This window comes from Lithobates pipiens, unplaced genomic scaffold (genome assembly GCF_037356315.1).
Source record: "Lithobates pipiens isolate NorthernLeopardFrog02 unplaced genomic scaffold, aLitPip1_a1.2 Scaffold_19, whole genome shotgun sequence".
Classification (NCBI taxonomy): Eukaryota; Metazoa; Chordata; class Amphibia; order Anura; family Ranidae; genus Lithobates; species Lithobates pipiens.
Window position 1 is genome coordinate 425,563,849 of NW_027507764.1, and position 26,150 is coordinate 425,589,998.

Here is a 26,150-nt window from a genome sequence, read left to right on the forward strand (position 1 = left end):
CACGCTTTGTTAAAGCTCTCTGAATGCCAGTCAAAGCTCATGTCACTAAATAAAATGGTTAGCTTACAGTTCTGTTTACACCTTGCGTTTGCTTTGCTTTGCTTCAGCCTTCCTTCAAAAATTAGACCCCATGTCGCTTTAGTGGTGCTTCAAAGCATCTTCAAAGCCTCCATAGAACTCTATGACAAAGTTTGCTTGAAGCTCACTTGAAGCACCTGTGGCTTTTGAGAGGCTTTAATTCAGCTTTTAGATTCACTTTGTTTTGGATAAATTAAAGGTATGAGATACACACACACACACACACACACACACACACACACACACACACACACACACAAAGGGCATCTGTCAAGCTTCAACAAAGCTTCAAAAGAGCATCACTGAAGCATCACTGACACTTCACCAAAGCATCACTGAAGCACCACTGAAGCTTCATTGAAGCACCACTGAAGCATCAAAAACACATCATAAAGCGTGTTGAAGCCAAAAGAAGGGTAAATGAGCCCTTACTGTCTGGAAGGAGCAAAGCTGCCTTGATATCTTTATAGACTGCACATATCACTGCCACTAGGGACATGTAGGGGACACTTATTGGGTTGGGGAGAGACACCTCAAAACAGGGAAAAATGGTAAACTTAACAAAGATACACATTCTTTACCAAGTAGGATAGCTCATATACAAAAATTATACTCCATGCTGCTTTAGTGGTGCAGCATGTGTATTGTACAGCATGTGTATTGCACCATGTACTGTACTTAAAGTGGATGTAAACCCTCACATATACCCAGTGATGTAAACAGCCTCAGATGATACGCAGAGATACAACTTATTCTCCTACATAAGTTTTACTTATTTTTCTGCACTCCTCTCCACACCCTTCAAAAGGGCAGATTGTGTTAAAAATCTTTCTCTATCTGTCAGGAGCACATAGGAGGGAGTGAGGAGATTGCAGTTACAGTGTGTGAGAGCTGATTGGAGGAAAGGAACACACCCCCTTCACACAGCACAAGAACTGTGTTCTCAATAGACAAGCTCGGTTCTGAGCTGCCCACCCCTCCTCCCCTCCTGACACAAATTTATCTCATGTGTTGGCAAAACTTCTCAGAAGTCACTCGTGCTGATAACAAGGAATGAAGCACTAGAGAGAGATGACACTTCGAGCTTTGAAGAGAGATAAGTAAACACTTCTGCTTTGCTCAGATTCCAATCACTTGAATGTATATCCATATGTATTTTTTCATTTTGGATAGATTGGGGGACAATTAGAAACATTGTGGAAGTTTTTTTTTATTGCTATCTGTATCTCATTAGGGAGATTTCCTTTCAGTTCCTTTCTTGTAAATGCAACAATAAGTGAGAGGATATCTCTGCAATCTGTCTAATGCCGCGTACACACGTAGCCGACTATCCGACGGACTTAGTCTTTTCTCCAGACTGTACGTTGGACTTTCCGAACGAGCTACTTGCCCACACATGGCACTTTTTTAGCGGACTAATACGGCGTACTAAGTCCGCCGTACTATCCGCCCTACTTTTGAAATGAACGGACTCGCCCACACACGCGGAGGAAAGTCCGCTCATTTCGAGCGCATCTCCAGGTATGCGGGGCCCGCGAAGGAGACGCCGCTGGCCCCGCCACCTGGTATGGACTTAAAGGGGAACCCCAACGCCGAAAAAAATCGGCGTGGGGGTACCCCCAGGTCCACATCAGACCCTTGTCTGAGCACGCTACCCGGCCGGCCAGGAAAGGGGGGACAAGCGAGCACCCCCCCCTCCGAGCCGTACCAGGCCGCGTGCCCTCAACATGGGGGTGCCTTGGGGAAGGGGGGCCGTGCGGCACCCCCACCCCAAAGCACCTTGTCCCCATGTTGATGAGGACAAGGGCCTCTTCCCGACAACCCTGGCCGTTGGTTGTCGGGGTCTGCGGGCGGGGGGCTTATCGGAATCCGGGAGCCCCCTTTAATAAGGGGACCCCTGGACACCGGCCCCCCACCCTATGTGAATGAGTATGGGGTACAATGTACCCCTACCCATTCACCTGTAAAATAAAGTACAAAAAAAACACAACACACAAGATAAAATAGTTTATTGCACAGCTCCGGGGGTCTTCTGTCTTCGGGGGGTCTTCTCGCCGGACTCCTCCGCTATCTTCTTCTAGCTCTTTTTCTAGCGGAGGAGCCCAGCTTTCTTCCTCGCCGTGGCCTCTTCTTCCGACTTCGGTGGTCTTATCCCCCTCTTCGGTTCTCCTGCTGGGCCATCGCGCCTTCTTCTAGCTCTTTTACAGTCTTCTGTCGCCGCCGCCGCCGCCTGCTGTTCTTCTGATCTTCTCTTCAGATGTTGCTTGTCGCTCGCTCTGCTCACAATAACGGGGACCGGGCGTGTGGCGACTTATATAGGGACATCACCGGATGATGTCCCTGCCCATTATGGTGTCACAGTCCCAGAGGATGCTGGGACTGTGACATCATAATAGGCGGGGACATCATCCGGTGATGTCCCTATATAAGTCGCCGCGCGTCGCGCCGGAGCCATTGTGAGCGGAGGGAGTGACGAGTCAAGATCTATAGAGAAGAAGAGCACAGAAGAACAGAAGGCGGCGGCGGCGACGACAGCGACGACAGCGGCGACAGAAGACCGGGCCACCTATAAAAGAGCTAGAAGAAGGTGCGGTGGCCCGGCAGAAGAACCGAAGAGGGGGACAAGACTCCCGAAAATGGAAGAAGGGCGGCGGCGAGGAAGAAAGCCGGGCTCCTCTGCTAGCAGAAGAGCTAGAAGAAGATAGTGGAGGAGTCCGGCGAGAAGACCCCCCGAAGACAGAAGACCCCCGGAGCTGTGCAATAAACTATTTTTACCCTGTGTTGTGTTTTTTTTTGTACTTTTTTCACAGGTGAATGGGTAGGGGTACATTGTACCCCATACTCATTCACATAGGGTGGGGGGCCAGTATCCGGGGGCCCCCTTATTAAAGGTGGCTCCCGGATTCCGATAAGCCTCTCGCCCGCAGACCCCGACAACCAACGGCCAGGGTTGTCGGGAAGAGGCCCTTGTCCTCATCAACACGGGGACAAGGTGCTTTGGGGTGGGGGTGCCGCGCGGCCCCCCTTCCCCAAGGCACCCCCCATGTTGAGGGCACACGGCCTGGTACGGCTCGGAGGGGGGGGGGGGCGCTCGCTCGTCCCTCCACTTCCTGGCCGGCCGGGTAACGTGCTCGGACAAGGGTCTGATGTGGACCTGGGGGGACCCCAGGCCGTTTTTTTTCGGCGTTGGGGTTCCCCTTTAAGTCCATACCAGGTGGCGGGGCCAGCGACGTCTCCTTCGCGGCCCCGCCTACCTGGAGACCCGCTCAAAATGAGCGGACTTTTCTCCGGGCGGGAAAAGTCCGTTCATTTCAAAAGTACGGCGGACTGGCATACACACGGCCGGATTGTCCGCCGAAATGCAAGTCCGGCGGGAAGATTGGAGTGCAAAACTACTTTCTAAGTTTCTTGAGTTTGCTGGACTTTTCCACCCGATTGTTTGATCGTGTGTTCGTGGCATTAGAGCAACTTTCCCATTTGGACGATTTCTATTCTTTTCCTGTTCTGGTGGCAACTCAAATATACACACAATGGAGTTGATTTACTAAAGGCAAGTAGGCTGTTTATTGTGCAAGGGAAGTTGCACTTTGCAAGATAATTTTCCGCATAGTGATTGATGTAAAATTCTGCTGACATCATCCAATCGCATGCAAGCAAAAATACAGTTTTTTTTTCATTTGACTTTTCTTGCATGTGTTTGAGTATTCTTTGCAAAGCAAAATTTCAACACATTTACAAAGCTTTGGGAAAAAATGCCCTTACAGAACACAACTTCATTTGCCAAGTACACAATATATTTGTGTTCTAGATTTACATATAGCTTAACATGTTTTATTAGTCTTTTTCTTATGTTTTAATACCTTTTTTTTTGTATACTTTGCATTAAATTACTGTATATCCTTTGTGCTCCAGCACTGCAAAATATGTTGTTATTGTTTATTTTAACAAGAATTTAAGTGGTGAGTTGGTCTTGTTTTACAGACTTTATTAGACCATTTGACCGTTACTTTTTTCATTTCTACAGCAGGTGAGTCCATATTATGTATATAAGATTCAGTGTAAATGTCAGGTTAAAAAATAGTAAATGTATCCAAAAGCCATACAAATACATATTATACTTATTTCACTTTTATTGAATGGATTTACTGTTGTCTGCAATCAACTTAAATATACACATGCATTTATGCAAATAAAAAATGTACTTTTTATTGTCAAATTCTCACACAATTCTGCTCAACAGCTTAAAATCAAAATTGCAACAGTATATTAAATACTAACATATTAAAAAATATATGCAATCAATAAAATACATTTCTGCTTATATAAATTTATCAATTTTAATCAAATATTTTATAAAAGTGCAACCCCAACCAAACCCTTTTTTAGACACATTTAGGAAGGATTAGCCTCTCTGTGAATTCTAACCCCTCCCAGCCATATTTGTCTTTGAAAAATGAGATGGTTGGTGAGACCTGGACTTTTAGTGAGTCATCAGTCTTTTGAATAAAAAGTGACACAGACAAGCACACTTTTTTTGTGATAAAATTAAACAAAGTTTTTTTTGTTGTCTGTGTCCCCCTAGAGATTTCTACTTATTTTATGAGCCCTCTTCAAGAGCGACACAGTCATCATTAATAACCTGATAGGGGTGCTAACTAGGGTTGCACCGATACTGTTATCTGTGCCGATACTAAGCTTTTTCATAAGTATCGTACTCATGCAAATGCACCAATACCTGAAATCGGTACTTTCAGACTCGGTTCTTTCAGCTGTCAGTGGGATTCTGACAGCTGAAATGTAAAAAAAAGAAGCCATTAATTATTGGTTGTTAAGGAGCAGGGCCACTGCGTCCTTAACAGCCGATGACTCATTGAGCTGTCAAATGGGGTTCCCCTGTTAACAGCTGAAATGTTAAGAAGTCTGACAATTGGAGCAGTCAAAAAAAAAATTAAAAAGCAGCTGGGCAATGTTTATCAACAACATTGCTCAGCCGCTGAAACACTAAGATAAAAAAGAAACATTGGTTTCTTTTTTGTATCTTTCTGTTTCTTCATCTACAGTTCAAAGAGATGAACTTTGATCTGCAGATGAATTCAGTTTAAAGCAACCTGTCAAGTAAAAACATTTTTATTTTTAATGACATGTTCCTCCATTTAACCCTTTATTAACCCTTAATTTGCTCTATTCGGCCTTAATTAACTCCGTACTCTCCTCCATTTAATTATTATTTTCCTGCTGATTTTTTTATGTTCACTTCTATTTTATAAACTATTATTAATTAAAAAAAATTTTTGTTTGCTTTGTTCATTAATATTTTTACACCTTTAACATATATTTACACGTTCCACAAATTTCATTTGTAAATAACTTTTCCTCACTTCAGCTGATAGCTGAAGTGTAAACAAATAGTTGCGGTAGATATTGGTAATTGGTATTGGTGAGTACTAAAAAAAAAGTATCGGTACTTGTACTCGTACAAAAAATGGTATCGGTGCATCCCTAGTGCTTAAACTTTTCCTACTTTATCAAATACTAATATATATATATATATATATATATATATATATATATATATATATATAGATATATACTCTGCACTAACATGACAGAAGTATGTATGTTCAAGCAGGTGACATAATGAAAATAATAAGATGGATAAAAAAATTACCTTGGGTATCAATATAATGTTAGCATTTTCTAGGCTGTCCCTTATAGAACATTTGTGTAGGGAATATATATCACATACCTTAAATAAATATATGAACAGTGAAAAAAAATAAAATTGAATTAGTATATTCAGCATATAAGGTATATAAGACCTGGGTGTGTCTTGGATGCACAGCAGTTTTGTTATACCATATGATATGTGTGCGTTATACACTTATTTATAACTTTGCTTTGGCTGGCCCTACACAGTATTTTTCTGTACTTGCAGAAAATGTACTTCGTATTAACCACTTGAGCTCCAGAATATTTTACCCCCTTCATGACCAGGCCATTTTTTTGCTATTAGGCACTGCACTATTTTAACTGGTAAATGCGTGGTCATGCAAAGTTGTATCCAAACTAATATTATATAATTTGACACAGAATTTTCACAGAAATAGAGCTTTCTTTTGGGAACATTTGATCACCACAGGGTTTTTAATTTTTTGGTGATATAAACAAAAAAAGATGGAAAATTTCTACTTTCTGCTATGATATCTATCCAATAAAATAAAAATAAAAAATCGAATTTCTTCATACATTTAGGTAAAAAAAATACCAATAAGCGTATATTGATTGCTTTGCATGAACGTTATAGTATTTACAAACTATAGTATAGATATTAGATTTTTTTTTTTTTAATTAGTAATGGTGGTGATCAGCGAATTATAGTGGGACTGTGACAGTGTGGCATGCAATCTGACACTTTGTGAGAGCTAACTGCAACTGACATCTCCAGTGACACTAATACAATGATCAGTGCTAATAATATACACTGTCACTGTACTAATGACACTGGCTGGGAAGGGGTTAACATCTAGGGCTATCAAAGGGTTAACTGTGTGCCTAACAAGTGTTAACATGTATACTGTGTGCTGTTTTTACCATGTGCTGGGAATTACGCCCTGCTTTGCACATCACTACTGTCTGTAGAGAGCTCGTCTGTCATTCGCTCAGCTGATCAGTGGGTTCCAGCCATAAATTTAATGGAAGCTCAAGCCTCCAGGTGCATGCGCGTGGACCAGATAGAAAGCCACGACGAACAGGTACATGATTGTGCCTGTACGAACGGACCTGCAGCATTATATGTACTGTGACAGGTCAGCAAGAAGTTAAAGCAGTTGTAAACCTCTGGACATTACATTTTTTGTTTTTGTACATGCAAGGTAATGTCATAATGTGCTAGTATACATCACATACTAGCACATTATGTTAAACCTACCTTAAAACGTAGCCCTACTGCGCCGAGATGTCGACAATTCAGGTGCTCTCAGAGCCACGATGGCATCATGTGCATGAGAGCCACCGTTCACGGCACAGGGCTGTGAAGAAAGGGCATGGGCGGACATTTTTTTCAGGGCATGGGCCAGTGACGTCGCTGTCTGCATGTATAGTAATTAATTACAGTAATGATCTCTTAGCATGGAGCACGTTTAGGAGATATTTACACTACCTATAGGTAAGCCTTATTATAGGTATACCTATAGGTAAAAACAAGAGATGGAAGTTTACTTCCACTTTAAAGAAAACGAATGCAGTCAGCTAAAGACTGGTAGGCTGTTATATATTACATTTTTGTTCTTGGGTTCAGATTTACTTTAAGTACCAATAAAATTATTTTAGTTTCATTGATCAGCGCGAGTACAAATTTTCCAAGCATACTTAGATATGTTTTTGTACAATTTTTCAGAGAATGTTTTGCAAAGCTTCAGTTCACAATCCAACATATAGGCATTGATTTGCTAAGGCTTGGTTTACACTAGCCCGACTCCAATGTCATGCGATTTTCAGGGCAACTTTGGAGTTTGACTTTGATACGACTTTGATGTTACTTTTTTCACTCTGTGGCATTGAAGTAGTATCAAACTCAGACCAAAGTGGGATCAAAGTCAGACCAAAGTGGTGCAGGAACCTTTTCTAAAGCCAGACAGACTGGTGTAGTATCAGTTAAGACAGCTCTCTTCTGGAAACATTGAATTTCACATCCGTCTACGGGTCTGACAAGTCGGATCCTATGTCGCATCAGTTTAAACCGAGCCTAAAGCTGGAAAGAGCAAAATATGGTGCAGCTGTGCATAGTAACCAATCACCTTCTAACTTCAGCTTGTTCAATTGAGCTTTTACAAAAAAAGACCAGGAAGCTAATTGGTTTCTATGCAGAGCTGCACCAGGTTTTGCACTCTCCAGTTTTAGTAATTCAACGCCATAGTGTCGTTTTTGATTTGGTGATAGTATGATGCAGTTCTAAGTTAATGAAAACATCTAGATAATTCCTGATTGCTCCTCACACTACTTCCCATATTTTGCATCCTGCAAATAAATGATTTGTTCAAGCTTGTTCTATAATGGGACCGGCACCCATCTTTTGTATAAGAACATGGAGAAGAACCAACCCTCAAGTGGCTATTCCTGGGTCATTATTACTACTTAGAGCATACACATCACAACCTGTTTTGGTATCTGATGGTCATTAGTTGTCCCACAAAGGGTAAAAAAAAATTACACAGGTAAGAATTATTGAGCTTCTCTACATAAAGTGTTTTCTCTCAATGTTTTCTCAGTACATAAACATGAATATTTGGCTTAAATAATTATGAACTTACGTAAACATATTTTATCTTTGTTGTAGGGATCTTTTGGCTGTCATCTCATGCATGTTTCTAGCTGCTGTTTTTAGATAACTAGAATGGGCTTCTATTTTTGGTGTGATCTGGACTCTTTTGCATTGTCTTGATAAATTGCCACAGCCATTCAACAGTTCAAACAGAGGGAAAGATACATGGCCAGAAAAAAGCCAGAAAGGTGCTTAAAGATTTTCTTTTCTTCCTGAAGCCATTGGCTGTTTTCGATCCTGTTTCTTTACCTCTAAACGACTTTTATTTTTTACATTTTATACCAGCAAGCAATCTTTTAAAAAAAAAATTCTTTAAAAAAAACACATTTTATTTTACAGAGGAAAATAATAATATTTTTTATTAAAACATATCATATTTTTAAAGCTTAATTTTGAATTTGCTCATCTGCTGCTACAATGCTTCTGGATAGATTAAATGGGGGCATGTCTTAATCAGGGCTGACAACACAACAGCCAATTATGCGCCAAAGGAAAAACCATTTGTTTGAATTTGCCAGTGGGTGTTTTAAACTAATGTGCACTGTCAATCTAGATGCTAAACGGGCAGATTTTAGGCTCAGTATTGACTTCTTGTTAAATTAAGGATCATTCTTATTTACCTTAGATCCGCCAAATGGATTTTCATTGAAGATCTTGTGTGTAAATATTTTTATAGTGTATTTACATTGTTGTGTATGTTGAAATGATATTTTGTGATATACATAATTCGATTTTTGTGACTTTTTACAAAATAGCTGCTATCATAATATATCAGTTTCTTTAATTGGAAGAAATGGCGATGGTGATATGGGTGGCATTTCTTTTGTAGCAGAAGCCAGTGCTAGTCATACAGGAGATAATACTTCACCAGACGGATCTTTTCCTTTTTTCTCATCAAAGACATGAACAATGCCTGGTTTCAGCAACAGATCATCCGATTCAATCTGACTTTTGCTTTCTTCTACTTCACTGTATTTTCCTTTGCTTTGTTGTGATGCTTTATTTAAGACTTCTTTTAGCCGATTCTTTATTTCAACATCAGGACAGAAAACATATTCATAAAGGCATCCTGCAAAAACAGCACCAACAACTGGGCCAACCCAATAGACCTAAAATATAAATAAAACAGTTACCATTTTAGTTGGTCCTAACCTAAATTAAATAAAGTAAGAGAGTTGCACTTGCGTTTAAACACTATTAACCACTTAAGGACCGAGCCTGTTTTTCAGGCTCGGAATTTACAAGTTAAAAACAATTTTTTCTGCTAGAACCCCCAAACATTATAATTTTTTTTCTAAAACTCTAGAGAATAAAATGGCGGTCATTGCAATACTTTTTGTCACACTGTATTTGCTCAGCGGTCTTACAAGCATACATTTTTTTAAAAAATTCAGTTTTTTTAATTAAAAAATAAGACAACAGTAAAGTTAACAGAATTTTTTTTATATTGTGAAAGATAATGTTATGCCGAGTAAATTGATACCCAACATGTCAAAATTGCGCCTGCTCGTGGAATGGCGCCAAACTTTTTTTTTTTTTACGTTTTAAAATGTTTTATTGAAGTATTGAAAACATAACAGAAACAGATCTCCCTCGCAGGGGATTTCTGGGAACTTATTGCTTGACAGGCAAAACAGAGAGAAGAAAAAGTTTAGGACCCTTCCCAATGAGGAAAAGCCCTTGCCTAACAGTAGAGAGATCGTAAATCTGGTATAACTCAAGGGTATAGAACATTATACAATGCCAGGTAAACAAAATAGCTATCCATGAAGAGAAAAAAAATAATAATTTAAAAGTAAAAAAGAAAGGCAAATAAAAACATCCTCCAGGTGGACCGAAACCCCGACACCCCAACTGGGAACACACTGTGTCGGAGTCTCAGGTCCCCCCGGACCTAAGATACAACGGGAAGCATTACGAACTAAACTTAGCGTAGAGTGTCATGAATAGTTAATAGATCAAAGAGAGGTTAATTATACCTGGCAGAGACCCCTGAAAATACCAAATACAACCATAGTTTAAAGCAGAAAGCGATGATAAGCCCCATGAATGGTTAAACAGATATTACCAAGCTAGCGAGGTTAAGGTCATGGGGTTACAATTATGTATAAGCCTGTTCTGAGAGATAATACCCCCCATCTCCCAGACCAGCTGGGGCTGAAGGAGGGAGTAAAAGAAGCGAAAGAGGGGAAGTGAGAAAAAGAAAAGGGAGGGTGGAAGGAGAGAAGGAAAGATAGGTTCATAGTAAGGGGTGCCTAGGTGAAGGAGAGTCTGTGGAAGCCGGGGTGAGGTTCGGATCCGGGAGCTGAGCAGGTAATGAGCCATGGACCAGAGATTACAGGAGAATCCCAATGTAGTTGGCCCAGGGTTCCCACACCCGTTTAAATTTGTCCAATTTGTCGAGAATAGAATTAGAAGTTTTTTCTTGAAACATAATCCAGGTAATTTTTTGTTTCAGAAGTGGGAAGGAAACCCTGGGGGACTTCCAAGACCTGGCTATAGTCATTTTAGCTCCAATGAAGAAATAATGGATCAAAACTCGGCTATTTTTGGGGATTAGGGGTATTGTTTGATTCAGGAGGGCGATTGCTGGGGATTGAGAAACTGCATGGCCAGTGACTTTACGGATTAGGCCAAAAGTCCTGTTCCAAAAGCTTCTGATTCTGGGGCATTCCTACAAGATGTGGAGGAGCGATCCTAAATGACCACAACCCCTAAAACATAGGGGGGAGGACTGAGGGTAAAATTTAGCTAAACGAGTCGGGACCAGGTACCAGCGGGTAAAAACTTTAACAACCGCCTCCATCAGGGAAGTGTTGAGGATCCCCCTGAAGGCTGTCGTGAAGTGAGAGTGCCAAGAGTCCAAGTCCCACTCCATACCCAGGTCACGTTCCCAGCTCAGCATGTATTGCGCTTTTTCCTTTGGTTCGGCAAGAGCAGAGTAAATCAGGGAGATACCCCCCTCATGTCTGGCGAGCACCAGAGTTCATACGGGGATACAGTGAGGGGGAGGGGGTTGTGGGGCGTCAAACTTTTAAACTTAAAAATCTCCACAAGCGATGTTTGAAAAATTCTACAGGTGGCCCCTCTCCTGCGGCCGATAACGGTGATCTTGTGGGGGGATATCCACCGCAGAGACCACCAATTATTGTAAACAGAACAACCCACTGAAAATATGGATACCTCGGTTGTAGCAGCAGCTGCTGCCGTTACTGAGATATCAATCTTTAAAGTGCCAATGTATATATGCAGTGGGCGGTCGTTAAGTGGATAAATAAAAACGTATTTGGGACCCCATATTTACTCACGGACCTTGAATACACACATACATACAGATGCACATATACATGCACATTTCTCAGAGAATAGGTGTAGGAACTCCCTCTTTCTGATTCACCCCTTGTCTCCACCCTCTACCCACCTCCAAGTACTGTCCTTTTTATTCCACCCTTTACTTTGTAGAGTGAAGAAGATTTTTGTAGTATGTGGAAACTTGGATTTTGGTGGGTGTGAATTTCAATGACCAAATGCTTCAGCCCTATTTGGGGTCAAGGAGGCCCGTTTTCTGGTATAAGAAAGTTGCAATTTATATTTTTCATTTGGCCATTTACAATACCATATATCACCTGCACCAAATCCAACAAAGGCCCCAACCCCTTCCTAAAATCCCCCCCCAGAAAACCTTTGCTCTGATGCTGTTAGCCTTCATGAGTGACACTTTCTAGATAGCATTCCACCATCTAAAGCAGGTCGTAGACGCCAAGAAAAGATGTTGCATATGCAGAAAAAGAGGAGTTTGAAGAGATATCAGCTACCATTGTCCCCAGTGTTCCTCCCAACCCAGCCTAGAGAATGCTTTTGACATCATCATACATCCCTAAAATAGTAGCCATAATTTTAACTATTTCCCCATTTTCATCATCTGTGCTGACCATTTTCCATGCTTCCTTAAATAACCATGCCACTGCCTTCAAGGTGAACTGACCCTGGCCTGTTTTTTGACTATGCCTCTGCCTACTGCTTGGACTGCCCCCACGTGAATTGACCCTCACCTGTTTTATCGACTATGCTTCTGCCTACCGCTTGGACCAATCTGTTGCCCTGCTACTTTAGTACACAGGGCTCACACATATGTGAGGGGCTCCAGAATTGTTTTTCCGGATGGAGAAAACATTTTTTTTGTTTTCTCCAAGTCTTGCCAATTCCAGATTAGGGTCTGGAGCCCAAAGGCTTCATAGAGATTTGGGTGGGAGAGGCCTCTACCCCTGTGCCAAGGTCTTACCTGACTGATGCCCTGAGCCTGCTGTTCAGCCTGCTCCTGACTTACTGCCATCTGTCTGCTACCTGTACTATGGAAATATTTAGTACAGCAAGAGGCAGTATGTTTATGAAGGGGCTAATATTTTGGCTGTGCTGCCCATGTCTCTGACTGGACAATTCCTTTGGACAAATGCTTTGGCTGTGCTGACAATATCCCTGTACTGACTATACACAATAATCCTGCCAGCTGCCTGGATAATTACTTTTGTTGTCGTTAAGCACGTCCCTGCCTGCTGCCTGAACCAATGGTCTCCTTGTGGACAACTGCACTAATAAATCCACAGGTAATATTCTTTTTTTACCCTTAGAATTTATTTTGGAGTATAATTCTTGGTATGAACATGCTATGTGTTAGAAATATGAAGCACCTTCAAAAGTATGATAGGCCATCATGACATGATGTCATTTATGCCTGAAGGTGCTACTTGAATGTTGGGCCTCTGTATGTGGCCAGGCTGTGTAAAAGTCTCACACATGCAGTGTCACCATACTCAGGAGGAGTAGTAGATTGTATTTTGGGGTGAAATTTTTGCTATGTACATGCTACGTGTTAAAATATTGTGTAAATGGACAACTTTGTGTGAAAAAAAATGCATTTTCATTTTCTTTCCACATTTTACAAATGACATGTTCAGATGACTCACTATGCCTTATAGAATATACGTTGGGGTATTTTCATTCCAAAATGGGGGAGGTTCCATTGTCCTGGGGCTCCAGGGCTTTCACAAGTGTGATAGGTCATCATGACATTAGATGTATAATTTATGCTCCTAGAATGCCTGAAGGTGCTACTTGAATACTGGGCCTCTGTATGTGGCCAGGCTGTGTAAAAGTCTCACACATGTGGTATTTCCATACTCAAGAAGAGAAGGAGAATGTATTTTGGGGTGCAATTTATGCTATGTACATGCTATGTGCTAGAAATAATGTGTACAGTAAATGGACAATGTTTTTTTTTTTTACACATCTTCCAAAACTTGTGGAAAAAATGCCATGTTCAAAAGACTCATTATGCCTCGTAGAATATACGATGGAGTTTTTGATTTCCAAAAAAGGGTCATTTTGTGGGCGTTTCCATTGTCCTGGTGCTCCAGGGCCTTTAAAAGTGTGATAGGTCCTCATAGCTTTAGATGTGTTATATCCTTAGAACACCTGACTGTGGGGCCTCTGTATGTGGCGAGGCTGTGAAAAAGTCTCACACATTTGGTATCACCATACTCAGGTGGAGTAGTAGAATATGTTTTGGGGTGTAGTTGCAAGTATGCATATGCCATGTGAGAGAAATAGCCTGTTAATATGACATTTTTGTAAAATAAAAAAACAAAAAAAATCTTAATTTTGCAAAGAATTGTGGGAAAATAGTACAACTTCAAAAAACTCACCATGCATCTTTCTAAATACCTTGGAATTTCTACTTTCCAAAAAGGGGTCATTTGGGGAGTATTTGTACTTTCCGTGTTTGTTAGTGTCTCAAGAAATGAGATCAGTACATCAGTACGTCAGTCACAGGCACAGGATACCCCAGTGGTGAAGGGGAGCTGCCTTTTGTATTGCAAAGGATGGACGTCCAGCAAGAGATACGTTTGTGAATCATCACGGCTGGCAAGGTCTGCTTTCTTTCTTCTCTCGATCTCCATGACAGATTTTATGTTCTATATGTTGCGTCTGTCTCCCCCTCAGTGAAGCCCTTTTAGTTTGTTTATTCATTTTTGGTTTCTTTTTGGTATTATTGCGCCTCTTATGGCATTCCAGGATGCCATGGTGTTCCAGTTCGCAGCCGCTGCTGAATGTCTGCACATGCGTGAGGCTTCTGTGATATCAAGGTTTGGTTCACGCATGCACGGTTCAGCTGGCTGTGACGTCATCCAGGCGAGGATTTTTAAAAGCTGTCAACACACTGTCATGTCGGGAATCCTGCGGGCAGTGTGCGGCAGCTTCCCGGAGCCTGCGTTTGTGCTGAGACAGGTGAGTTTGGCTGGGGGGACCTGGCATCCTTAACCTCCCTGGCGGTATGATTATTTCGGATTTTAGGTGCTAAAAGCGGTACCATTATTTTGCATGAAAATTTGGCGTTTTATATTGTAGTCCTGTAATTCTTAGGAATAACTCTCTTAAATCTGTCCAAACCAGAGTCTAGCAGACATCCCGGGTATGATAAAGTTTGAAAAATGAAATCATAAATTATAATATAATAAATAACTATAAATAATTGTACCAAATAATAATATAACAATAATAAAAATTATTCAATAATGTAATCAAATCAAAAACACTGAAATTTGCTCAGTTGCAAAATTGTCACTGTCATTACTTTTCAGTATTTGATGACGGATCTCCCCACAAATCGCTATCACTCAATTCTGCGAGTGATTACAATTTATTATCGCTGTTTTCTAGCTGGTCTAAAACCATTTTTGATGTAAAATGACAATTTGGTTGCTATGGACAATCTCCAGTTTCCAGGCATAAAGAACAGTTTTTATTATATAAAACTGCATGCAGGACACTGGGCAGACCACTAGGGACAAAGGGGATGTGAAATATTTACATACACCAATGTAATCTGTAAGATTACACTATACTGTATGTATACTGTGTGTTTCACTTTTTGAATTTGGCGCCGATCTCCGTCCCCGTGCGTCGCAACGCTCACAGGGAACGGAGAACGGCGATGTGATAGATCGAGCGAGACACGGCTCGCTCGTACAGCGGGGAGACCATGCTGGATCCGAGGGAGAAGGTAAGTAAACCTCCTCCTGGATCCAGCGATGCAGTCCTGAGTCTGGCTCGGGGTTACCGCTCTTGGTATAAAAATTCCACCCCCAGCCAGACTCGGGAATACCGTCAGGGGGGTTAAAGGAGAAGTAAAAAAAAAAAAAAAAAAAAAATATATATATATATATATATATATATATATATTACAATGTATTTATAAAACAATCTATCTATCTATCTATCTATCTATCTATCTATCTATCTATCTATCTATCTATCTATCTATATATATATATATATATATTTATAACTCATATGACCGACCTGGATTTAGAGTAAACCTGCTGGCGGTGAGAGGACATAGTTGTGTTCTGTGACGCTGTGATATGCTGTTTCAAAGTTTTTTTAATGTAAGTGCATGGAGTATGTGGGGTATTGGTTTTGATCTAATAAAAGGTATAACACTATTGGAGCCATATGTCTATCCTTTTTTTTTGAAAAAAGAACGTTTATTGAGCATACAAAATACATAGGATAACAGTAACACATATGGGGTGCAACATACACCAAATATACGGATAAAAAACAGCTGCTAACAATACCACAGGCTGAAAAACACAAGGAGGGGGGGGTTCTTTGTTTACAGATTGCACATTACATAAAAAACAAGGGGCAATATAGTGTGTTCAGATATGGGGGGAAAAGAGGAACTCAGAGGTTGGGAATCATATGCCGAGCCATAGTACATTCTACTCAAAGTAATTTGCAGAGAGGAGCAGGAAACCATTATTATGAGGGCGGGAAGCCCACCTACAACCACGGAGACAGCTAGACTCGCCGGGCCGAACCCGGATAGGTGTAAGGAGGCGTATAGACCACAGACTACACTAGTCGGTACATGTATCTGAATCCCCCATCCATTTATCCCACAGCTTGGCAAACTTGCTCGGGCAGCCTCTATGCATATACAGCAGTTTTTTATAGGGGAGAGTGGCATTGACAGCCGCCTTCCATTGTCGGGCGGTGGGGGGCGCAGAGCGCAACCAGGTGCGGGCTATCTGCAGTCTGGCTAGGTATAGGGTCTCCTGTAGAAAAACAGTCGGGATCCTTGCCTCCTCGGATACGAGCAGAATCCCCAGCAAACATTGGCGGGGGCATAGCGTCAGAGGGGAGCCCATTTGGTCATGAAGGAAGTCAACAATTTGCTTCCAGTAAACCTGCAACTCAGGACAGGACCAAAGGAGATGGTAGAACGTGGCCTGAGGATCACCACATTTAGGACATGCTGGATCATAGTCAGGTCTAAACTTGGACAGCCGCCCAGGGGTCAGGTATGACCTATGTAGCATGTAGAGGTGTGTAAGTCTGTCAGAAAGTTTCGGGGAGACCAGCTTGGGGGTGTCAAGTGCAGTTTCCCAGTCCGCGTCCTCGATAACCCCCACGTCGGCCTCCCATCTAGCCTTAAGTCGGTAGGCGCGGGCAGTCACCCCAGGCGTGAGCAGGTTGGTGTAAAAAAAAGAAATCAGTTTCTTAGGGTCATCACCTAGCACGGCTGTTGCTATCGGAGGTGTTTCAAGCCTGGGGATATGGGAGCCAAACTGAGAGCTAAGGGCATGGCGGAGTTGAAGATACCTAAAAAACATTCTATTAGGGAGGTTGAAGTCAGTTCTGAGGGCCTGGAAGGGTCTGACAGAGCCATTGGTAATAACCTGGGACAGAAAGATAACGCCCCCGGCTAGCCACACAGAGCGGTCGGGGATCGTAGAGAGTTCGGGAAGTAGGGGATTGTCCCAAAGGGGGGTGTGGGAGTGAAACCTAGGGGCCCCAGTAATGGACGTGGCCTGCTGCCAAATCAAACAGTGGTGGGACAACATGTCTCTCATCGGGACGAAAGGTCCCCCGGAGCCACGCATAAGGAGACGGAGTGGGTGTACGACCAGAGTGTAGTGCGGGGAGCATACCAGTGAGGCATAGCGATCTTTGTCAATCTGATTGAAATAGTAGAAATGGGACAGTTGAGCGGCCAGATAATAATAGTACAGGTCTGGTAGGGCGGTGCCGCCCAGGTGGGTAGGACATTTCAGAACACTCCATGAGAGCTTGTGTCGAGACGAACCCCAAACAAACGCGTTTAGGATGGCCTCCAAGGATTTGAAGGTTCTGAGAGGGATGCGCAGGGGAGCATGCCAAAACACATAGAGCAGCTTGGGGAGGAGAATCATTTTGACCAAGTTTACACGGCCCATCACCCCAAGGGGGAGACGGGACCAAGTCTGGGTTTTTTGCTTGAGCAGGGTGAATAAGGGTTCCACATTTAAAAGGGTGTAGTCAGTCAGCAATCGTGAACATTGCACTCCCAAATATTTCACCTGACTTGCCCTGACCAGGGGCATTGCCGCCTGATCAGCGGACGGGGCACCCAAGTCTAAAGGGAGGATCTGGGACTTGGACCAGTTAATACGTAGTCCAGAGTATTCCCCAAACTGCTCTATCAATCGCAGGGCTGCTTGCAGAGAGGGACCCGAGTCTTCGAGGTATAATAACATATCGTCAGCGTATAAACTGAGGGTTTCCGTCAAAAGGCCCGAACGCAGGCCCTTAATTTGCGGGTGAGCACGAATGGCAATGGCCAGCGGCTCAACCGCGAGGGCATACAGGAGGGGGGACAACGGGCAACCCTGGCGAGTACCCCTAGACAGAGGGAAAGGATCCGAGATCCTGCCATTAACCTGGATCCGGGCAGTGGGAGCGCTATATAAAAGCTGAATCCACTTAATGAAGTTAGGGCCAAAGCCAAAGTTAGTCAGGCATTCCCATAGGTAACTCCATTCAACGGAGTCAAACGCCTTCGCGGCATCTAGACTCACGACTACCCGGGAGCCGATGTTATCGTGAGTGGCCTGCAGATTCATAAAGAGTCTGCGGAGATTGAAGGCAGTATTTTTGTTAGGCATGAACCCCGTTTGATCTGGATGTATAAGGCTGAGGACAACTTTATTGAGTCGCAGGGCCAGAATTTTAGCCAGGATTTTTACATCCAGCTGTAGGAGGGAAATCGGGCGGTACGACTCTGGGTAGTAGGGGTCCTTACCGGGCTTGGGTATGAGGACAACAAGGGCCTCTCCCATGGAGGCGGGAAGGGACATTGTATCAAACATATGGGTGTATAACGTGTGCAGTTCTGGGATTAGCGTGTCTTGAAAATGAGAATAAAATTCCAGGGGTAGCCCGTCCGAGCCAGGCGCCTTGGAGGATGGGAGGGAGGCAAGTGCCTCGGCAATACAGTCAGGGGAGATGGGGGCTTCCAGGAGGGATCTCTGCTCTGGGCTGATAGAGGGGAAATCTATGGAGTGAAGGAATTGGGTGAGGTCAGCGTGCGTGTGTCTGGTTGTGGAGGTATATAGAGTGGAGTAGAACATTCTGAACTCACGTAGAATCAGGTCAGGGTCGGAGATCAAGTCGTCGGCGGCGCCACGGAGCTGAACCACCACCGGAGGGCTATGGTCAAGCCGGGCCATATAAGCTAGCAGTTTGCCCGCCCGCTCGCCGTGTTCAAACACACGCTGTCTACTAAAGAAAAGGCCCTGTTTCGCTTTCTCATAATGAAGGTGATCAGTCAGTCGGGACTGGAGGCGGAGCTGGGTGGCATGTTCCAGGGAAGGATCCGTCACAAACAGTTGCTCAAGGGATTGTAGGCGCTCCTCAGCCTGTGTCAGTACCTGTCTAGAATTAGCCTTGTACCTGTTAATACGGGTGATCAGGAGCAGCCTAGCATGAAGCTTAAATGATTCCCATATTGACCCAGGGGACGCAGATCCCGCGTTTGAACGGAGAAAAAAAACTAGTTCCCTCTGTAGGTCCTCCAGATCTGGGATAACCGTAAGCCAGAAGGGGTTCAGTCTCCACACACGGGGGGGGACAGTCGCAGGCAGTCTCAGCGTCAGCCAGTATGGGGAGTGGTCCGACAGCACCCTGGCGTCAAAGCCGACCTCCAATAATTCGGGAAGCAGGGAGGGAGAGAGCAGGGCCATGTCTATACGAGACATAGCTCGGCGGGCGGGAGTGAAGCAAGAAAAGGCCTGTGTTGTTGGATGCTTATGTCTCCAGGAGTCTGTCATGGCCAGTTCAGCTGCAAATCTACCGAACCTAGTGGTATGAGGGGGGGAAGACGTGCGGTCAGGTGCGCCAAGTCGGTCGAGGCCGGGGTTGATGGTCATGTTGAAATCACCTATCCAGATTACCGGGACTGTAGGGAATTTGGTCATAAAATTAAGACCTTCGTGCAGGGCCTGAAACTGGAAGGGTGGTGGTATGTAAAACGCCATAATAAGCATCGTCAGGCCGCTCACAGTGGCATGTAAAAATAGAAATCTACCGTGAGGGTCTGAGCATAGGTCATGTAACTGGAACTGCACAGTTTTAGCAATTAAAATGGCTACACCTCGGGAATGGGAAGTGTGAGGGGCGCTGTACATCCAGCCGACCCAAGGTTTTCTAAGCGCCCTTTGGGACTGGCCTGTAAGGTGAGTCTCGACGAGGATCGAGATGTCCACTTTCAGGCGTTTGAGGTGAGTAAGGACGGCTAATCTCTTGGGTTTAGCGCCAAGGCCCCTGACATTCCAGGTTACAAATTTAAGCGCAGCCATGGAACATGTCGGTACAGATTAGACTAGTGTAGGCCCCCGGCCCAGAAAGTTCGGGCATGCAGGGCGTCTGGGCAACCTCTGGATCCTCCCTGGCTGGCAGCAACAAATACAAGAACACATTTGCAATAAAATTACAGCTGTAAATAACACAATATAAAACACATACAACCAGTAAAACAGTCATAACAATGCCTACTCTGGACCAGCGGGGCAAACCAAAAAAACTGTCACTCGCCGCAGCCGCGGTAGTGACTGCTGGCCAGGGAAACAACACAAACATGGGCGCAATTATAACAAACTGCAGAGCAGACAGTGCAGCGGGTTGTAGTGGGTGTACTTTCCAGAGCAAGAGTCAGCAGGTCGTCTGAGAGACCAAGTAAAAGCATAGCGCGTGGGGCAGACAGGGGGAAAAAAAAAGGGGGGGGGGGGAACCCAGGCATGTGGAAAAATGGGCCAAATAGGGGAGACAAGGAGTTCAAGCAGTACATGGTTACCTCCGTGTGCATCAGTAAAAATAGGGAGGGAAGGGAGAGAGGGGGGAGTGAAAAAATGGAGCGAGACAGGGGCAAGGGTAGCACGTCCCAGAACATGACCCCCCTCACGATCTGCGCCATCACACCGATGTTCATCTTAGAAAAAACAATGAAGGGTGCACGGGAGTCTGACAAAGGAGGGGAGGCAGAAACTGTAAATCCAGGGCACAGAGAGAGTTCAGCGGCGGTCACCGCAGAGGGCAATCAGCACAGCGTTCTCCCATGCAGGGGGTGATAGCAGCAAAAATGGAGGCAGTCCATAGGGTCAAAGGAGAAAAAAGAGGGGGGGTATAGCAGAGGGAACAGGAGAGGGCAGGGATCACTCACGATAGCCAAGGTGGATAGGTAGGCATTACTCAGGGGCTGTAGTGGTCAGCTTTCAAGCAGGGCCTTGCACCGCATCCCGTTCCAACCATGACGAGGCCGCAGCAGGATCTTCAAAGAAATAGGTCTTGCCCTCACGGGTCACCCGGAGTCGAGCTGGAAACAACATTGCATATGGCAAATGGCGAACTCGCAGCTGGCGCTTGACCTCCGTAAATTGTGCTCGTTTTCGTTGGACCTCCGCCGAGAAATCTGGGAACACTGCCACCGTAACATTGTCAACCGGGATATTTCCACGTTCGCGGGTGAGGCGAAGCACCGTATCCCGGTCTCTGTAGTTAAGTAGCTTGGCAATGAAAGTCCGCGGGGGTGCGCCGGCTGGAGGCGGACGGGCCGCCAGACGATGCGCTCGTTCGATCACGAACGTGGAGGAGAAAGATTCCCTGCCGAAGGTTTTAACGAGGAGGTTTTCCAGGTAGGTGGGAGGGTCGGAGCCCTCCGATCGTTCCGGGAGACCCACGAAACGAAGATTGCAGCGTCGAAGTCTATTTTCCATGTCGTCCTGCTTGTGAAGGACGACACTAAGTTGGTGCTGCAAACGTTCGACCGAGTGTTGTAGAGGAGGGATGTCCGTCTCCACGTGTTCCACTCTTCGTTCGGCCTCGGACACCCTGTCCCTCAGCTTCTGCAGGTCATGCCGAATATGGGAGATGTCCATCTTAACCTCCTCTATCTTGGTAGTGAGGGCGGTTTGGCAGGAGGAGACGGCCTCAAGGATCTTGGCGGTGTCGTTTGCAGGAGACTCCTCCGCGGTAGGTGCGGGGCCGGCGCCATCTTGCTCCGTCGCGCCCTGGCCCTCGTGGCGGAACTTAGCCAGCTTGGCGGCCGCCTCGGAGGGTCTTTTAGTCGGCGACATGAGGCACAAAGTGAGCACAAGGTTCCCGGGCGTCTGTACAGTAAATAGCTAAGAAAAATCCCCAAAGGATAAGGTAAAAGGATAAGGTCTCAGACGGAGCTCTCACTCAGCACGTCCTACACCATGAAGCTCCAGGCCACGCCCCCCCATATGTCTATCCTTACATGCTACTGATGTTAATGAGACCATTGGGACCAGTAGAGGAGTGGAGAGCTGATACAAGCAGTGAAACAGCCTTAATAAGAGCCTTATTGCATAGACCCTCTGGTAAGCAGCCATCTAAGGGATAGTGCACATTGTGTGAACGGTGAAGGTGTAGAGGATAAGGAAGAGATACTCTCACTTTTGGGAATTGGTTGGACACTCTGTGTGGCTACACCCCTCTTTATCTGTCCCATGGATTCATATGGACACTGTTAAATGATTTTTTATTGTATGAATACTGTTACACACTCAAGACAATTATATAAGCTGGAGCACGCAGGTGCTAAACATTACATGGATTGGTAGTTCATTGTGGTGTATGTAGCAGGAGCAATATTTATTTCATTATTATTTATTTTGGTTTAATTGTTTTTATGCATGTGATTTTATGCGTTTGTGATGCAGTTTTATGCATGGTAATGAAAAATTGAAAATTTTCATGTGGTTAATATCTAGCGCTGTTAGTGTTTGATTTTCAATCAGACATTTGTTTTGTGTTTTATATTGGAGTTTTATGATAACAGCAGCTGCAGGGATAGTGGATGTATAATCCATTTAGCGCTGGGTTCAGGAATACAGAGTTGTTTCTGAATTTTTTTTGTATATATATATATATATATAAAACATAAAATAAAATATATTTATTAAGAAAAAAACAAAACAAAAAATTGAGTGTTTGGGGGTTTCTCCTGTTCCCGGCTATTCTAGGATATCGCCATTTTAACTGAATCTGTGCACTCTTCCTTCAGTTGACGTTTCTGTCCAGGGATCATGGACAGGTCACCACTTTCATGCGGCAAGCCCTCACCACAAGGTATGTGATTAAATACCAACAAAAGAAATCTTTTTATGTGTGGAAAAAAAGGACACAAATTGCATATGGGTCCAGCATTGCATGAGTGCGCAATTGTCATTCAAAGTGTGAGAGCACTGAAAAAATAGAGTGCAAAACATACCCCTCAATATAGCCCAAATAAGGATTTCTAATAGCAATATATAATGTCTACATCGATTTTGTATTATACTTTTAACAATTTTATTGTAAATAGTGTATTTAGTTTGCCTTACCCAGTGGTGTTCCCATTTGTTCATAATTACAGCTGGACCAAATGATCTAGCTGGATTCATGCTGGCTCCTGTGTAGTTGATCTATTGAAGGATTAAACATAAAAAAAGGAAGTAGCTAAATAGGGAAATTTAAATTCATCAGCTTTGTTCCATGTTGATAACCTTTCGACATTCTTGTCCACCCCATTACCATACCATAGCAGGTGATTAGCTTGAGACAGTACTATTCCAACATACAGTACTTGATCATCATCAGCACAGACATTACATCATCATCATCATATAGTCATATAATCAAACCTTATTCACTATTAATATTATCATGATCATCCTTAGAATTTTCTACCCAGTAGGACAGTGATGGATTTTTAACTGTATCTGTTATTATTAAAGCAACCCTTTCTTTTCTCAATATTCAGAGAAACCACTTCCACATATGAGCTATTTAGCTTAAAATCTACTCATTAGTAATTAATAATTGAAGTAGACTCTCCTTCAGTCTATCTACATATACCCAGTTGTTCCATCAAAGATGATATTCCATTTTTCTACTCATACAGCATAGAGAAGGTGGGGTGAAGGTTGGCAATTCCAGATATATTACAGATACAGTAGATCCAGTTTGAAAACTTTATTGCTGCATTGAGAATACAGTACATTGATCATAAACTTGAGGTGGTGTGAAAATCCAGGGCTTCTTTTTATTTACAATACAAATCTATGCAAAACAGCGCTTGGGATATTTTCAAAATCTTCCCAAAAATAAAAATAATAAACACATTTTCTTAGCAGCTGGAATCACCTTTACCCCAAAATGGTCTCAAATCCACATTTTATATTTCCTGGGCTAAGAATTCTAGTGTGCAAACTCAATATATCAGTTGTCCATGAGCAAATATCCCTCCATCAATAATCTTATATGTAATACTTCCACACAAATGTATAAAATGCTCACCAGAAATATAGTCCCTTATACACTATTGTCAAATCAAGCATGTGTAAATAACCATCAGGTGTCGCTCACTCTTCCACCATTCTACTTCTTGAAGAAGCCCTCTTGAGAAAGTCCAATCAACCATATACGTTCAGGAAGTGATATCATCAAGCCAGAACTTGAAATACGTCACTGAGACCGGAAGTTACAGTGCAGCAATCTTTGATAGCACTATATGCGTGTGGTGAACACCTTTATATATGTAAGCATATATGTTAATAAAGAATAGTGTTTTTTTTTTAAAGTAAGCATTACTATCTAAGTTCCTTTCTTGAGAGGCCAACTGGCAGCTCTGGGGAGATACTGGGGAAGATCAAGGAGGAATTTTTTCATACTGTATTAGACCCAGTGAGGTCATCAATTTCGGATGAGACTGCAGTACATGTGGGTGACACCTGGTGGTGGGAAGAGGAATCGGAGCACAATGTGATGATTTGATGTTTGACCACTTTATGTTTATGAGAGCACAACTCCAAGGGTTTTTTTTGGGAAGTTATCTAGTTTTAATATTACTGCACTATGATGTTTTTATATGTTTTTGTTACCGGACAATTTATATAATGATTTTGCACGCTAGAAAGGGCCGCTGATAAGGCAGTACAACTGGTTCTATTGTACTGGGCCCAGACCTCATCAGCTAAACAGGGGGGGCCCAGAACAAATGTATTGTTCATTTCTTCCTAAATAAATAAATGGATTTTACTAGATCACATCCCTGCTCCTACTTGTTTACCATGGCTTAAATTACTTTTCCCGCATAGTGCTGGGAATATAAAATGTTACATTTTATTCCCAGCCTGCCACTGGCAGAGACTTTATAAATGCACAAGGGAGGTTATTATATTATATATAATTTCAATACATTTAAAGCCTAAGCACTAAGTTACATCCATTTGTTTTTTTGCGGTGTAAAAACAACCATTATGTTGCACAATATTGTACATTGCATTAACGTAGCCTACAGTGCTTTGCAAAAGTATTCACCCACTTGGCTTTTTACCTATTTTGTTACATTACAGCCTTTAGTTCAATTTTTTTTTTTTTTTCTGAATTGTATGTGATGGATCAGAACACAATAGTCTAAGTTGGTGAAAATTAGGAAAATATTTACATAAAACTATTTTTCAGAAATAAAAAACTGATAATTGGCATGTGCGTATGTATTCACCCCCTTTGTTATGAAGCATATAAAAAGCTCTGGTGCAACCAATTACCTTCAGTTGTCACATAATTTGTGAAATGATGTCCACCGGTGTGCAATCTAAGTGTCACATGATCTGTCATTACATATACACACCTTTTTGAAAGGCCCCAAGTATGAGGCACCTCTAACCAAACACTTCCATGAAGACCAAGGAACAAGTAAGGGACAATGTTGTTGAAAAGTACAAGGCAGGGTTAGGTTATAAAAAAATATCCAAATCTTTTGATGATCCCTAGGAGCACCATCAAATCTTTCATAGCCAAATGGAAAGAACATTGCAAACAGCAAACCTGCCAAGTGACGGCCACAAACCAAAACTCACGGACCGGGCAAGGAGGGGATTTATGAGAGAGGCAGCACAGAGACCTAAGGTAACCCTGGAGGAGCTGCAGAGTTCCACAACAGAGACTGGAGTATCTGTACATAGGATGACAATAAGTTGTACGCTCCATAGAGTTGGGCTTTATGGCATAGTGGCCAGAAGAAATCCATTACTTTCAGCAAAAAATCAAAATGGCATGTTTTGAGTTTGCGAAAAAGCATTGTGGGAGACTCCCAAAATGTATGGAGGAAGGTGCTCTGGTCTGATGAGACTAAAATGTAACTTTTTGGCCATCAAAGAAAATGTATGTCTGGCACAAACCCAACACATCACATCACCCAAAGAACACTATTCCCACAGTGAAACATGGTGATGGCAGCATCATGCTGTGGGGATGTTTTTCAGCAGTCGTGACTGGGAAACTGGTCAGAGTTGAGGGAAAGATGGATGGTGCAAATTACAGAGATATTCTAGAGCAAAACCTGTACTACTCTGTGTGCGATTCG

At 43.1% G+C, this 26,150-nt stretch overlaps 1 protein-coding gene across 1 annotated transcript in view; it reads right to left on the minus strand.

Moving 5' to 3' along the window:
• Positions 1–4,258: 4,258 nt before the first annotated feature.
• Positions 4,259–26,150, minus strand: part of AQP4 (aquaporin 4) — a 57,150-nt gene continuing 35,258 nt past the window's right edge. The window contains exons 4-5 of the mRNA XM_077492604.1: positions 23,125–23,205; positions 4,259–9,507 (exon numbers count right to left, since the gene is read on the minus strand). Coding sequence (XP_077348730.1) covers positions 9,244–9,507; positions 23,125–23,205 — 345 coding nt within the window. The 3' untranslated portion in view covers positions 4,259–9,243. The remainder of the gene's footprint in view (positions 9,508–23,124; positions 23,206–26,150) is intronic.